Here is a 13904-nt window from a genome sequence, read left to right as displayed (position 1 = left end):
CTTAAGCTCCAGTCACTTTCACTTAGACATATTTGAAAATTTTGCCAGGCTCGCCTGAAATACCAGTAATCAACTTTATTCACTGACTACAGCTAATACCTCTGTTTCTTTTTTAAATCTTTTAGTTGTAAATGTGAAATATGTTTTGGTAAGAGAAGTGTGTGCCCACGACATTTAAGGTTGTTTTAATAAAAATAAATTTTATATGATGTCTTGCGCATTTAATTAAATTCCAGTTACCATCCTAATCCAGCTCGACACAAATCATGAGCAAAAAATTATTTTGTTGTTATAAATAAGCAATATATTATTCACTAATTTTCTAACATATAAAATGTACAATTAATAAGTATCTGAAAATATAAAGCTATATATTGTTGCTTAAATATATGTATATAGTTACAGCATACTCTCTTAGGTAGAAAAAAGATGTACCAAATCTAGCACAAAGGCTTTATTTAGTTGTAAGTGAACATGTTTTAATGGTTATATCGACCAATGAGAATGCAATTTTGTTTAGAAAGTAACTAAAGTACAACTGTAAAAGTTGACTAACATCGACTATTTAAATCAAGTATCAGGGGGTAGCCATGTTAGTCTGGATCTGTAAAAGCAGCAGAGAGTCCTCTGGCACCTTACAGATTAACAGACGTATTGGAGCATGAGCTTTCGTGGGTGAATACCCACTTCACTGGATGCATGTCGACGAAGTGGGTATTCACCCATGAAAGCTCATGCTCCAACACGTCTGTTAGGACTCTTTGCTATTTAAATTAAGGATTTCCACTTGGTGATTTAAATCATAATTTAAATTGCCTTCATTTGAAAATCAATCCATCCTTATTTCCAGACCCATTCAATCCTATGAGGACAATTGTTCTGTAGCAACAGAAATAATAACTTCTTTCATGCTCCTCAGCACGGCCAGTACCACCCCCAGCTCAGCCCCCAGCCCTTCCATGCAGATGCGTCTCCTGAGTCCTCCTGCCTGGAGTCTGTACAGCAGAAGTCTACAGCGTAGCAGTAGGAGGACAGTCAGACCCCCTCCCCCAGGTTATGGATGTAGACACCCAGAGGGTAGGGGAGGGCCCAGTCTGGGGAGGAATCACACTGGGGGTCAGATGGGGAGGTCACATGCCTTCCCCTTATGTCCCTCTCATAAGTGAAATGTACCAGCAAGAAACGATTTCTACTTGCACCACTGTTTATTCCACTATGGAATTAGTAGTTTTAGTATTCATCATATTACTTTTTCAGGATGGCCAAGTCTAACTCACTTGAATTAACTGACTCAGTACATGCTACCTATTTTGCAGTATATATACATATATACAAAAAAGCACCTTGGAGGGTCATATTTCTTCCCCCCCCCCAATTACATAACATGGGAGATGTAGATGGGCAAAAAGTCAAGCAGTAAGAGTTTGACTGAAAAAGAGTTTGAGTCAAAAAATAAGTCCTCCCCAAAAATAACAAAACTTGAAATTCCTGATATTTCTAAGGAAAAATACAAGCAGAAGAAAACTTTTTTTTTCTTTTGGAGGAAAAAATAGCCAAACTACCTTTAAAAAGTAAAAAAAAAAAACCCATATAAGAAAAAAAACACTATTTTCAGTTCATGTTTAATAGTATTCCAGATCCTGGAATTGAGGGGGATCATTTACAGTGCCACATTTTAAAACTTACCACAATGATGCATATGTGCTGGGTGGTCTCATTTTTCAAAACACTATGTAGGAGATACATATTGTACTATTAATACTACAAACTTAATACTGTTTCAAAAAAATGTTGCTGAAAATTATAAACTGTTTTAGAACATACTATTCTCTAAAGAATACCAGCTTGTTAAATAAAATGAATTAATTGGAAAATACAGTTATATCTGCAATTACAAACACATGTTCCAACTCTGAAGTTCAGCTGGTAATGCAAATAGGCTTTACAAATCTCCATTAAGAATCTGAGAAAAAGAATGACCAATTTACTCTTCCAAGCTCTTGTCTTTCAGTGCTATTACTTAAAAGACCAACTTCTGGTCCTTCTACATAAAGTATGAACAAAACTAAAAAAGTCTGATATAGTTAAGATAAATACTTTGCAGCAACATAGCTGTCAATGTATTTAGACTGATTAAAATTTTATTTTCTTATTCTCTAAAAAACAGGATTTAAAAAAAATACATGAATTTAAAATTGCTGACTTTAATTAGAGGATACTCATGGTCATTGTGATGAATAATCTGTTCATCTACTCTCAAGGGAGATAGAAATAGGACAGATCTAGGTTCTCAGTCAAAGGAAAGGTACCAAGGGGTTGCCCCATAAATTACAATGAAGATGCTGACTATGGTCAGAGCAAACATAAGGAAAGCTTAAAATATTATGAGGAAGATGACAATGGGCAATAACTTGATCTGTAGACTTGCAAACATTACCTAAAAAGTATCAGGTTTTAATATTTTAAATGGTTAGTATTAATATCTGCATCTTTAATGGTTAGATTATTGCACTTCCACAAAAACAATCAAAATAACACACTATCTCCAAGTACACTGTCAGAGTCAATCCAATGCACTTTCTAAAACCTTACTTTGGCTTTAACAATCAGATACTCCAAACATCCCGAATACTTTAAACAGAGCTAACAATAGCAAATCAATGGCTTTCCAAGTTAAAAGCTTTACACAATCTAACAGATTCTGATCTTAAGCCTCATAATAAAATAAATTACTCATAAAAAGGAAGTTATGTTGGTCAGGAGAAAACATTTTTTAAAAAGTCTTCTTTGTCTCATTACTATCTGTTTGCTTAGTATGCAGCATGAGATACATATATGCTATAAAGGAAAAAGCCACAAAAAACTTAAGAAAATTGTTGACAAGGGTTGAAGACAGGTTTTACATTTGCTTGGTTTCTCTTATTGATGTAACCAAGGGAAATGAAAATCATCTGTTTTTAAAATACTAGCTAAAAGAATAAAAGGAGACTCCCCTGCCCCGTTATTATTTTTTTCCGGGGAGGGGTTAAAAGCGTAAGTTTTATCTATGGCCCTCATTACCATAGTATCTAAGTGCTTCATAAACTTAAATGTATTTATCCTCACATCTCTCTTTTGAGGCAGGAGAATACTATAATCCCCATTTTCTAATGCTGAACTGAGGCACAGAAAGGCTAAGTGACTTGTCTAAGGTCACAGAAAAAGTCTGTGGCGGAGCAGTGACTTGATCCCAAGTCTTTGGCTATTGCCCTAACACTGAACCATCCTTCCCTCTTTAATGGCCTGTGTGAAAATGTATCACAAATGGAAAATTTGTTTGCCTGTTAGAAATTTAGAGGATTAGTAGGTTGAAGAATGAAATACACTCATCCCTGGTTCTTCCAGGCAAAGACTGAGGGCATGGCTACACTTGCAGATGTAGAGTGCTGTGAGTTAAACCGACCTTTGTAGAGCGCAGTAGGGAAAGCGCTGAAGTCTGTCCACACTGACAGCTGCTTGCACACTGGCGTGGCCACATTTGCGGCACTTGCAGCAGCACTGGGAGCAGTGCATTATGGGCAGCTATTCCATGCAAGTGACTGCAACGTGCTTTTCAAATGTGGGGTGGAGTGTGACAGGGAGTGTGTTGTGTGTATGTGGGGAGGGAGAGAGAGTGGGTTTTTGAGGGGCTGAGAGCATGTCAGCATGCAGTCTTCTAAGTTCAGACAGCAGCAGACCCCTCCCCCCCCCGCCTCTCTCTCTCACACACAGCATTCCACATGGCTTGCATGCCGGCTGTCAGAAACAGAGCTTGGAAAGGGCATTTCCACATTCCTACAAGAGTTCAAAACAATGACAAGAGAGATCACTTGACTTAAGGGGATTATGGGACGTTTCCAGAGGTTGGTCACAGCACAGTAACCTAACACCTCGTTCACAGTGATGCCCATGCATTGTAGCCAAGGCACAGCAAACGTTATTCCTCTCGCCGAGGTGGAGTACCAGCAGCGCTGTAGCTGCGGAGACAAAGCGCTCTACGTGCCTTGCCAGTGTGCACACGGAATGAGCTTGGGCGCCCGAGACTCCTTTATTGCGCTGTAACTCGCAAGTGTAGCCAAGCCCTGAGCTACATTTTCAGTACCATTTGGGGAACTTTGCAGTGTAACTGTCTACGCTGAACCTATTCAACTGATGAAAACATCAGCCTTCAAGACTATCAGTCACACTTATTATGAGCACTTAATTCATATAAAAGACAAAAGCAATGGCATTCTGTATGCAATGGAAAGGTCACAGTTCTAATTCTTGGTATTGTTAAGGCAATTTAACATATTCCCTATTAAATCCAATCTTGTAGATGACATAATATTGTTTTGGATTTTTTAACTTCAGAGCACTACTATGGTACTATTAATGTGAAAAAACACTAACCTTGATATTAGAAATGAGTAAGACTTTAGTAAAAAGGCAAGTGAGATCTTTTTTCAAATACTTAAGAAATTGCTTGAAAAATAGAAGTAGACAAGTTCAATTAATTGCAGTCATGTGTTACCACATCTAAGATGACACAGCTTGTTCAAAGAAAGAAGTCAAAAATGGGACTATCCACACAAAAGAAAAATAACTTTTGAGCTACTATAGTCTGTGAAAGCTACAGAGAAGGTCTTATGTTGGCCCTGAAGCATATACATTGTGACATCTAAGTCTATTCATTCAGTATCTAGATTTTGTGATCCCAATCCGTACTGGTCTCTAGTGAGAAGGAAGAGTATTTATGTCATTCTGTAACAATCCCAGGATCTTAGCTTCTGTAGAAGTAGCACTGTTAGCTTCAAACAATCTCATCCAGCTCTCCTCAGCCAAAAAAATACACCACAATGCAAACTAAAGGGTGGATGGGAAAGGAACTTCTTTATTTGAAGACTGGGGTGGGAGGGAAGGGACAGGGTCGGGGAAGTAACATATGCTTTCTAAATTAAACCCGGCATATTAAAACCAAAATGAATTTTATATATCAGTCAATTTAGAAAAGAAAAAAAAATTACACCAGTTTCACAATAGGTCTTCAGATTTATAGACACACCCATTTAGAAGAGTATATTGCAGAATCATAAGAACAATCTATATTCCTATGAAACGTCTATCAAAGACTGATCATGTAAATTATATGGGGTTGTCAGTGTGTTGGGAATGAGCCAAAGAGGGAAAGTGTTGAAATCACTGCATTTTTAATGGTTGTTTCTTTTGTGATTAGCAATGAGATGTATGTTTTAAAATGTGAAATATGTTTGGCGAAGATATGTTAATATTTTATGATTAATGGACACTTTCAACTTGAAAATCATTTTTCTAACAATGACGACTACTTTTATCGTGATTCTTAGCATTTACCTTACTCTTTTTTTCCGTTTCTGTCCAAATCAAACAGGGATATATGGTCAAGGAAGGGAGGAGGGATAGCTCAGTGGTTTGAGCACTGGCCTGCTAAACCCAGGACTGTGAGTTCAATCCTTGAGGGAACCACTTAGGGACCTAGGGCAAAAATCAGTACTTGGTCCTGCTAGTAAAGGAAGGGGGCTGGACTCGATGACCTTTTAGGGTCCCTTCGAATTCTAGGAGATAGGTAATTTACTAGAGAACCAGGGATTTGGATCTCTTCTGCTGGGGTTACCCCTCATTTTACCTACAGGGCTGATGTTCTTTAATCACCTTTTTAGGACACTAAGTGCTTGTCAGTACAAGGAACTTAGTGCAGAGTAATTTAGGGTATAAATGCAAAGACGCTTCTAGTGCACAGTAAGAGTATCCACATAGGGAGTTAGTGAGAAATCACTAGTGCGCTTTAAATGTACATCCATGCTTACCCTGCATGTCCCTGTGTAGACAAGCTGCTAGATGCAAGAGAGTGGAGATGTTGATATCAACCTGGGCTCCTCTGCAAAGAATTTTGCCCAAAATGGCAAGTTTCAGGGAGATGTCAATGGGAATTATAGTTAGCTGGATGACAGAATCAGTTGGAGCTTGAGCTGGGCAAATCACTGATTTTTCGGTTTGCTGGCAATTAAACAAACAAAACAAACTGTAGCACCCAAATCAAATTTGAAAAACTCCAGACAAATCTGGCAATTGAAGTCCATTTCAGATAAAAGTAAAAATTTTGTTCTGGCCATTTTTAAAGAGCTAGATTCACAAAATCGCCAGAGGACAATGAGTTGGTGTAAGGAACGTTCCGAGAGAGGTTAAAATGGAGGCTTCATGAGCCTCTGGTCTGTACTGAGGTCCTAGACCAAAGGTTATTCTCTGACCAGTGTGTAAGTCACAGGTTTAGTAGTTTACTTAATAAAATAATATACACCTCAGAAAATAACGTTTGAATTTCTGAATCATATCTGTTCTATATTTCCATTTCTGTCCAATCTCCTAGTAATTTTAAACAATATCACCAGCTTGATTTCATTGTTCTAATAATTTCCAGCGAATACATTTGGCAATTAACAACTTTTATTAACCTTTCTCGTAAGCATTTGGTTCTAAATACAGAGCTACTTGTTCTTCTGCTGCAACAATAAGGGCAAAGGCATCAGAGTACAGTTGCTTCCTTGCAATCCTCTTAAAGGAAGACATGCCCACAAATGAAGACAGAGGAAGGAAAATACTTGAGATATAGGATGAAGGAAACCCATCTTTAAGAAACTGAAGTTGAGGACAATTTATCCCATATATTCAAAACATGAGTCACAGCACACCACAAACTAGATGCCTTATTCCTTAAATATTCCAGAAAAACAAAAGATTAAAATCTATTCCTTAATGTGTAGCCTCAAATGATACATTTAAAACCCCCCATAAAATCTGTTTCCCCATTACTATTATGATACAGAAAACAGATTGTTCAACCATGGACAACAGGTGAATCAGCTTAAACTCTGGAGTCTTAGTAGGTACTATCCTGCAAAGAAACTTTGTTGCAGACATGTAATAAATGTATGTTTCCTTCCAGTATGTAGAAACTCTGGGGAACTCACCTTTTAACAAAACAAGGAATCTTCTGGGCACAATATTTTATGCTTTTGAATTCTAATAAGCTCTAGTTAAATGTATAAAGTACATAATTGACAAAGATTTTTTCCAGTGAAAAGATCTAATACCATTTAGTTATATACGGCTTTAAGTAAGATTAAATGGTTAGTCAATATTTCCTAATAAGCAAAATGCACGAAGTTACAGTAGAACGTTATTTCTGCAACTATAACCAAGTGAAGTGGGAAAAATATTTCTTGCTGTCTATAATTATTTCTGTACCTTAATAATATGCAAGTTTTTAAATTTACCACTTATGCTAACACTTTACTGTGACTTGAGTTTAGCTGGTGCTAATTTTGAAAAACACAAAGTAGGTTTTCATTAAGCAACATATGTCAAATACAGGTGAGGGTGAGAGGGTCTACACTGTAGCTGCTGTATAAAACAAGCAGACAGAAATAGCTCGGTAATGCTCAACAGAATGATCCATATAGAACTGCAATACATTGCACAGACCTCAGCCTTAGAAAGACAAAAAGGCCAAGCTGCACTTCCTTGTTCTTTATCTCTAGGTTAAAAAAAAAGACATTAGATCTACTGCAGGTAGAAAAGGTCATGTCTGTCAACATTTTATTATTCCCCCAAATTTCCCCAGGTGAAAAAACCCCATTTAACTGCTGAAAAATGGGGGCCAGGGGCTTCTTCCTCTGTTCCGCTCAGCTTTTCAATCAAACAATGGCCAGCTAGAGTACTGGGAGAAATAAGCAACTTGAAATCTTGTATGTTTTCTTTCCTTGAATTTCAGGAAAATCACAAATGCACATGCTGAGTAAGGACTTTTTTAACTATTTTACCAAAAGATTAATTCAAAGATCTGAACAAAGATCTGGGGGAAAAAGAAAATCTAGGGATCAAATTATTTTCACACCTATACACCATTTAGTCCAATGATTTTAAGAGAGATACTTCAGATTTATAACACTGTTATCAGAATCAGGCGCTATATCTCTGCTTCTTAGAAGTTGCTGGAGCATGCTGACTATATCACTTATACTATTTTATACTGCCTTTACTGGATATGGAAATGTGATTTATGTATGTACTATAGAGTGTTGAAAAGATTCAGGGACAATAGTGTTGCTTTCAGTACACCTGCACTGCTATCAATACCTTTAAATTAGAGCTACAGTAAGTAAAAAGAACACAATTCAGTTAATAAATATACTCTTGAAAATGTACAGGCTATTTTGAAAAGAGCTAAGAGTGAAAGGTTGAAAGAAAATCAGTAATTAAGTTTCCTTCATCAAACCTCTACAACAGAAGCGAACATGTTACAGAAAGAAGTAATTCTCTCTCAAACACAGTTATTTAGCAAGTTTATTTTCCAGTCAGACTGCCTTTGATATTATTTGGGGACAACTTTTTCTTTAGGTATAGAACAGGCCAGAGATTTATCTTCAGAGTTTGCTTCCTTGTGTTTAGAAAATGAACAAGTCCTGAAACTCTATTAAACAATCTAACCTCCACCCATATTACTTAATGAAGGAAGAATTCCACCTTGTTCACCATTAATCACCTGTGCCCTTTTCTCTAGTGGAGCTATATAACTTTTCTTCTAGACATTACTACATACTAAATCTGATCATTAGTGGGGTGTGGAAACAGCTAGGAAATGAACAAGCACCATTAAGATCTTGCCATATGATTAACACAAACTATTTAATACAGCCCAGGAAAGGAAATGCTCAAAAAAAGTATTTTACAATACACAGTTTAAAATAAAAGTAGTTTAAGCCCAATGTGTAATCTTTAAAAAACTATTATAGTCTAACAATAAACACTTCTAAACATGTATCTTTCTATTTAAAAATTTCTGTTTGCTATTTTTGTGAGATAAGCAATACGTTACACTTTGCTTCTTGATTTTTAGTTATTACTTAGCGGTAAAAAATCTTGACTACCAATTCAAGTACCAAGGTCTGTTCATAACACAGACTTAACACCCCTTATCTGTTGAAATGAGAGCGGGGGTTTTAGAGGAAAGGTACAGCAGGAAGTTACATATAGCAGTAATTTCAAGGAGTGGTCACTACTGACAATTTTACTGCTAAACAATGTGCAGAAATGCCCTTAGGCACTGGCACCGCCAACACTCATAACTGTGCTTAATTTTACAACCTTGAGTAGTCACAAGATGTCAATGGGAGTACTCATTATAGTAAAGTTAAACACACACATTTGCAGGATCGAAGTCTATTTCCTCAATCCTGCAACTCCTTTCCCCTGCATGGAATCCCACCGACATGGAATTCAACAGGGCTCTCCAGCACACCAACATACCAGAACTTGCAGGATTGGAGCCATACAATATAGTAGGAACAGTCTCATTGCTGGAGATGGGTAGGATGTCTATTTGTATGAAACACTACTTAAAAGTTTCAAAATGATTTCAGTGATGACTGATTCTTTTGCTCTGTGACATTTAAAAGGATTCAGAATCTAAACAGTTTTGAAAACAAGATGTCATCACTTTTTACTTTAAGTTGTAATGTAATGAGAAACATTGTGTCACTGGAACATATTTTTCTGCTATGTTCAATAATACAGTAAGCACACTTAAGTGGCCAGATGGAAAAGTCAAGGCCACCTATAACTAATTTAAAGCTCAAGCAGGGATGCACCTGATAAATGATATAAGCTAATTGGCACTTTATATCCTCTCCCTTAAGTATTTATTCACTGAAGTTCAAATATCACAACATATTAAGATGTGATAAAAAGTTAGTTTTTTCCTACACACTCTTGAGAATTTATATTAGATTTCAGAACACACATATAAATCAAGAAAAAAAAGAGAAATTAGTATTGGTTAGTCATCAAACATTTCTGCATCTAGTTTCATCAGAACAAAAACCTGCACTTACTTGCTTACATGAAACTCTATTATTTGTATGACGAAATTAGACATTGTGTAACATCTGATAAGAAAAAAGCACTTCAGGAGCAAGCTAATGCTCCCTTTCATCCACAAGATGACTTTGTGTTGTGTTTTACTAGAACCATCCAGCAATTATTACAAACATCCAGTTTTTTTACACGTGACTTATTCAACTTGTTGATATTCTAGTACTGTATTAGCATATTATTTGTTTGCAGGAAATAAAGACTAGGATCATTCTTGGGCCTCTGAGTTACGTATGTTTTTCAAAATACTGCAAGCCTGCATTTTCAGTTCACCTCTGTATACAAATAAGTACTTTATTAAATCACTAGTTAAAAAGCTCCTTTCCTCATTTACTCCTTTCTGAAAATATACTACAGCAACTCTATGAAGTTATTTCTGATAAAATTATCTCAAAGGGGAAGAATAGTCATTTGAGAGACAGAAACAGTAGGCATGCTCTACACCTAAAACTTAGGTTGGCCTAACTATGTTGCTCAGGAATGTGAATAATTAACACACCAGAGAGATGTAGTTAGACCAGCCTAAGCCCCAATATAGAGACTGCTAAATCAATGGAAGAATTCATCTGTCAACTACTACTGCCTCTCGAAGGGGTAGATGAACTACAGCAATGAAAAAAACTCTTCTGCCATTGTAGCAAGGGTCTACACTAATGCAGAACAGCTGTAGCACTGTAGCTGTGCTGCTGTAGTGTCTGTAGTGTAGACAACAAGCCCTAAGAAAATATAATTTCCTCCCTGCTGAAAATGAGTGAGGGCCATTCTTTCCCGTGGGCATATACTTCGGGGAGAAACATAAGCTATATTGGCAGGAGAGCATCTTCCACCAATGTAGCGCCAGCGTGGACAGCACAAAATTTCCATCCATGCAACCTGAGCAACGTAAGTTAGATTGACTTGGGCTATAGTGTAGACCTGCCCTTAAAAAGAGGAAATTTCAAACAATAACAGATGAAGATTTTAAATATCTAGACATAAACACAAACATCTCTCTCAAAAGATGGGGAAAGTGAACAGCTGAAGGCCCGATAAATCAGCAGAGCTGGGAACAGAACCAACCTTGCCTGAATCTAGTCTGTTTCTCCATTTTATGAGTCTACTTTATATTTCAAAGAGGCATTTGAAAACGTCCATCACTGATATTTTAAAATATTTTATTAAGTTTTTTGTATTTTAAAATCTCTTAAAACTTCTAAGGTGGCCCATTTATTACAGTGAGGTGACGATGGGAACCCTGGGCTGTGTTTTGCAAGACGCTGCGCCTTAGACATTAATCACTGAGGCGGGGGGGAGAACGCGACCCAAAATAGGTGCTACCTTCACGAAAGGCAACGCCGAGATTGGAACAAACATTAATTTATCGCACCCGATTAAATGTGGACAAATTTAGTCGTGGTACAAAGTTATTTATTACAACGCTAATGAACAGTTATTGCGTTATTATTCTTACCGTCACCGCCCCCCCCATAGAACAGTGGTCTGTTCTACGGGGGGGGGAGAGGCGGCCCTGCAGACGCGCAGGGGGCTGTAGTTGGAAAGCGTATTGGGGGCGGGGCAAGGGACACAGTCAAGGGATGGGGGTGTGGCTGTCGGGTATCGGTCAGATGGGGGGGCGGGGGGACCAGTCGGTGAGTGGGGGGCGGGGCTCTCGTGGCCGTTGCAGCCTCACTCACAGTAATACGCCACCACCGGCTCCCGCTTGTCCAGCTCCTGCCCGGTTCGCAAATGATGCTGGAGGCTCTTGAACTGCTCAGGCAGCGGAGGAAGGGCCGCGGCCGCCATAACGCCCCAGACCCGACCCGCGACGGCAGCACTAGCAACAACAACTAGCACCACGCCCACGCCCCGCGGCCCGCTTCCGCTTCCGGTGCAGTGACAGCCGCCGGCCGAGGCACGCATGCGGGCGGGCGGGGAGGGGGGATTGGCGCCTCGCTCCTGCAGCAGCGACCCCTGGTGGGAGGCGGGGAAAAGTGAGGTGAGGGGCCGCCCCCCGCGGTGCGAAGCGGCCTTGTGCAGAGCGCGCCTGCGTGGTGCGGGAGCAGTGTTCGAAGCCTGGCGGTGACACGAGCGTCCCTTGATCCGGAGCTTTAGAAATCGCCTAGGGGTGGGCTGCTCTTGGCCGAGCAGGTGGTCGCTAGTGTACAGGCTGCAGGCCTGTTCTTGTCAAAGGGGGAGACAGATTGTGGCCTCCTCCACTATGTTGGTTCCCCTGTCAGACACATGTGGTGACTCGTGGGTGCTCTGGGGCTGGCACCCACAGAACAATAATAGTGGGTGCTCAGTTACCTTTATTCAGAACAGCTTTGTTTTAGCAAACCGTACTGGTGAGCTAGCAGATTCACCGGCCTGGGACACTGCATCTCTAGTGGACCTACAAGCGATGCTTCTTTGGAAACTTTTCCTTCAAGTCTTAATGCATCCTCTGAGTTGTCTCTTATTTGGATATGGTGGGAGAGGACGGGGGCAAAGGGAAACTTGGATGCAAAGCTCCTTAAGAAATGGAGCTTGTGATTCACCGTACCGTGGGCACTTTTCCTGGAGAACCTATGCACTCTACAACCCCCTTCAGTCATCTCCCCTGTTGCACATTTGAATGGATTTTTTCTCCATTTATTTTAAATGGTAAAAAATATAATTAAAAAAACATGCTTAAATGTGTCTTGAGTTGGGACATGAGAGGATGGAGGGGATTGAATATGATGGAGTGGATGGGGGACTGGATAGGATAGAAAGTTGTTAGTGAACTGGGACACTGTGGTATTATGGAGGTTGGGTGTACCCCAGAAAACATGTATTTGATATATGGGCAATTACATGATGTCACCACCTCATTGTAACTGCTGGGCCTACTAGCTGCCTTATATACAGGGTACATGAAGGAACTGTTAAAATGCCCAGTTAGTGATAACTGAAACAATGAAAGTCATTGCCCAAAGAGTAGACTGAATGCAAATGCTGGGGCTGGGGATTGTTTTGATTGCTGTATGTGTTGTGTCAGAAACAGCCAGAGAAGTAGAAAGCCAAAGAGCAAGAGAAGAACTTATAACATGACCATGAGAAAAAGCCAAGAGAGAGCTTTAAGGGCAGAGTATTGTCTGGAAAGAGGCTTGGAATTAGGGTGACCAGATGAGAGACATGAAATATTGGGATATGGGGAGGCGGGGGTCGCCAGCGGAGGAAAAAATAAAAAAAAAAACCAAGAGCCGGCGGTGGAGAGAGGCTGCCGTGTTCTGCTTCTCCCCCTCCCTCTCAGCGCTTGCACTGCCTTACAGCTGATTCGCGCAAGCCTGGGAGGGAGGGGGGAGGAGGAAGAATGCGGCATGCTTGGGGAAGAGGCGGGACCAGGGCGGGGATTTGGGGAGGGATCCAAGGGGACAGGGAGGGGGTGAGTCAGGAAGGGTCTGGACCTGAGTTGGGGGCACGAGCCCCCTCCGCCTGTGTGCCAGAGAGCAAAATATCGGGACAATTCGCATCCCAACATTTGTTCGGGACATGGGACAAACAAGTAAATATTGGGATAGTCCTGATAAAATCGGGACATCTGGTCTCCCTACTTGGAATTGTGAACAAGGAAATTGCCTCTTGCTGTATGATTCCTATTGTGTTCCAGTAAACAGAACTTTGTGTACCTTTTTGGAAATAAACAAGATTGCATCAAAGAAATACCTGAGTCCATCAATTTCTTCTCCTAATAGAAACAACCTGCAAGACCCCAAATATTGGCTAATTGCTCTGGCTAGAAAGGGGTAACAGTGGGGACAAAGCCCTAATGCAGAAAATGGAGGCATGGAATAAAGGTGCAGACAAGGGTGTGAAGAAAGCTTCAGGTAAGGGCATAAATAAAAAGGAAGTATAAAAGGTGTCAGGGAAGGGAGGTCTGATGGTTTGGAGGACCACGGGGGTGGGACTTTGGGAGATGCTCAAATCTGGGAGTTCAG

General features: G+C 39.8%; 1 protein-coding gene across 1 annotated transcript in view; it reads right to left on the bottom strand.

The window, feature by feature from the left end:
• VTA1 (vesicle trafficking 1) overlaps nucleotides 1-11831 on the bottom strand; it is a 76879-nt gene extending 65048 nt beyond the window's left edge. Inside the window, exon 1 of the mRNA XM_030556453.1 lies at nucleotides 11640-11831. Coding sequence (XP_030412313.1) covers nucleotides 11640-11748 — 109 coding nt within the window. The 5' untranslated portion in view covers nucleotides 11749-11831. The remainder of the gene's footprint in view (nucleotides 1-11639) is intronic.
• Nucleotides 11832-13904: the final 2073 nt, after the last annotated feature.

This window comes from Gopherus evgoodei, chromosome 3 (assembly GCF_007399415.2).
Source record: "Gopherus evgoodei ecotype Sinaloan lineage chromosome 3, rGopEvg1_v1.p, whole genome shotgun sequence".
In the NCBI taxonomy this organism is placed as follows: Eukaryota; Metazoa; Chordata; order Testudines; family Testudinidae; genus Gopherus; species Gopherus evgoodei.
This window is presented reverse-complemented; position numbering and strand designations above follow the sequence as displayed.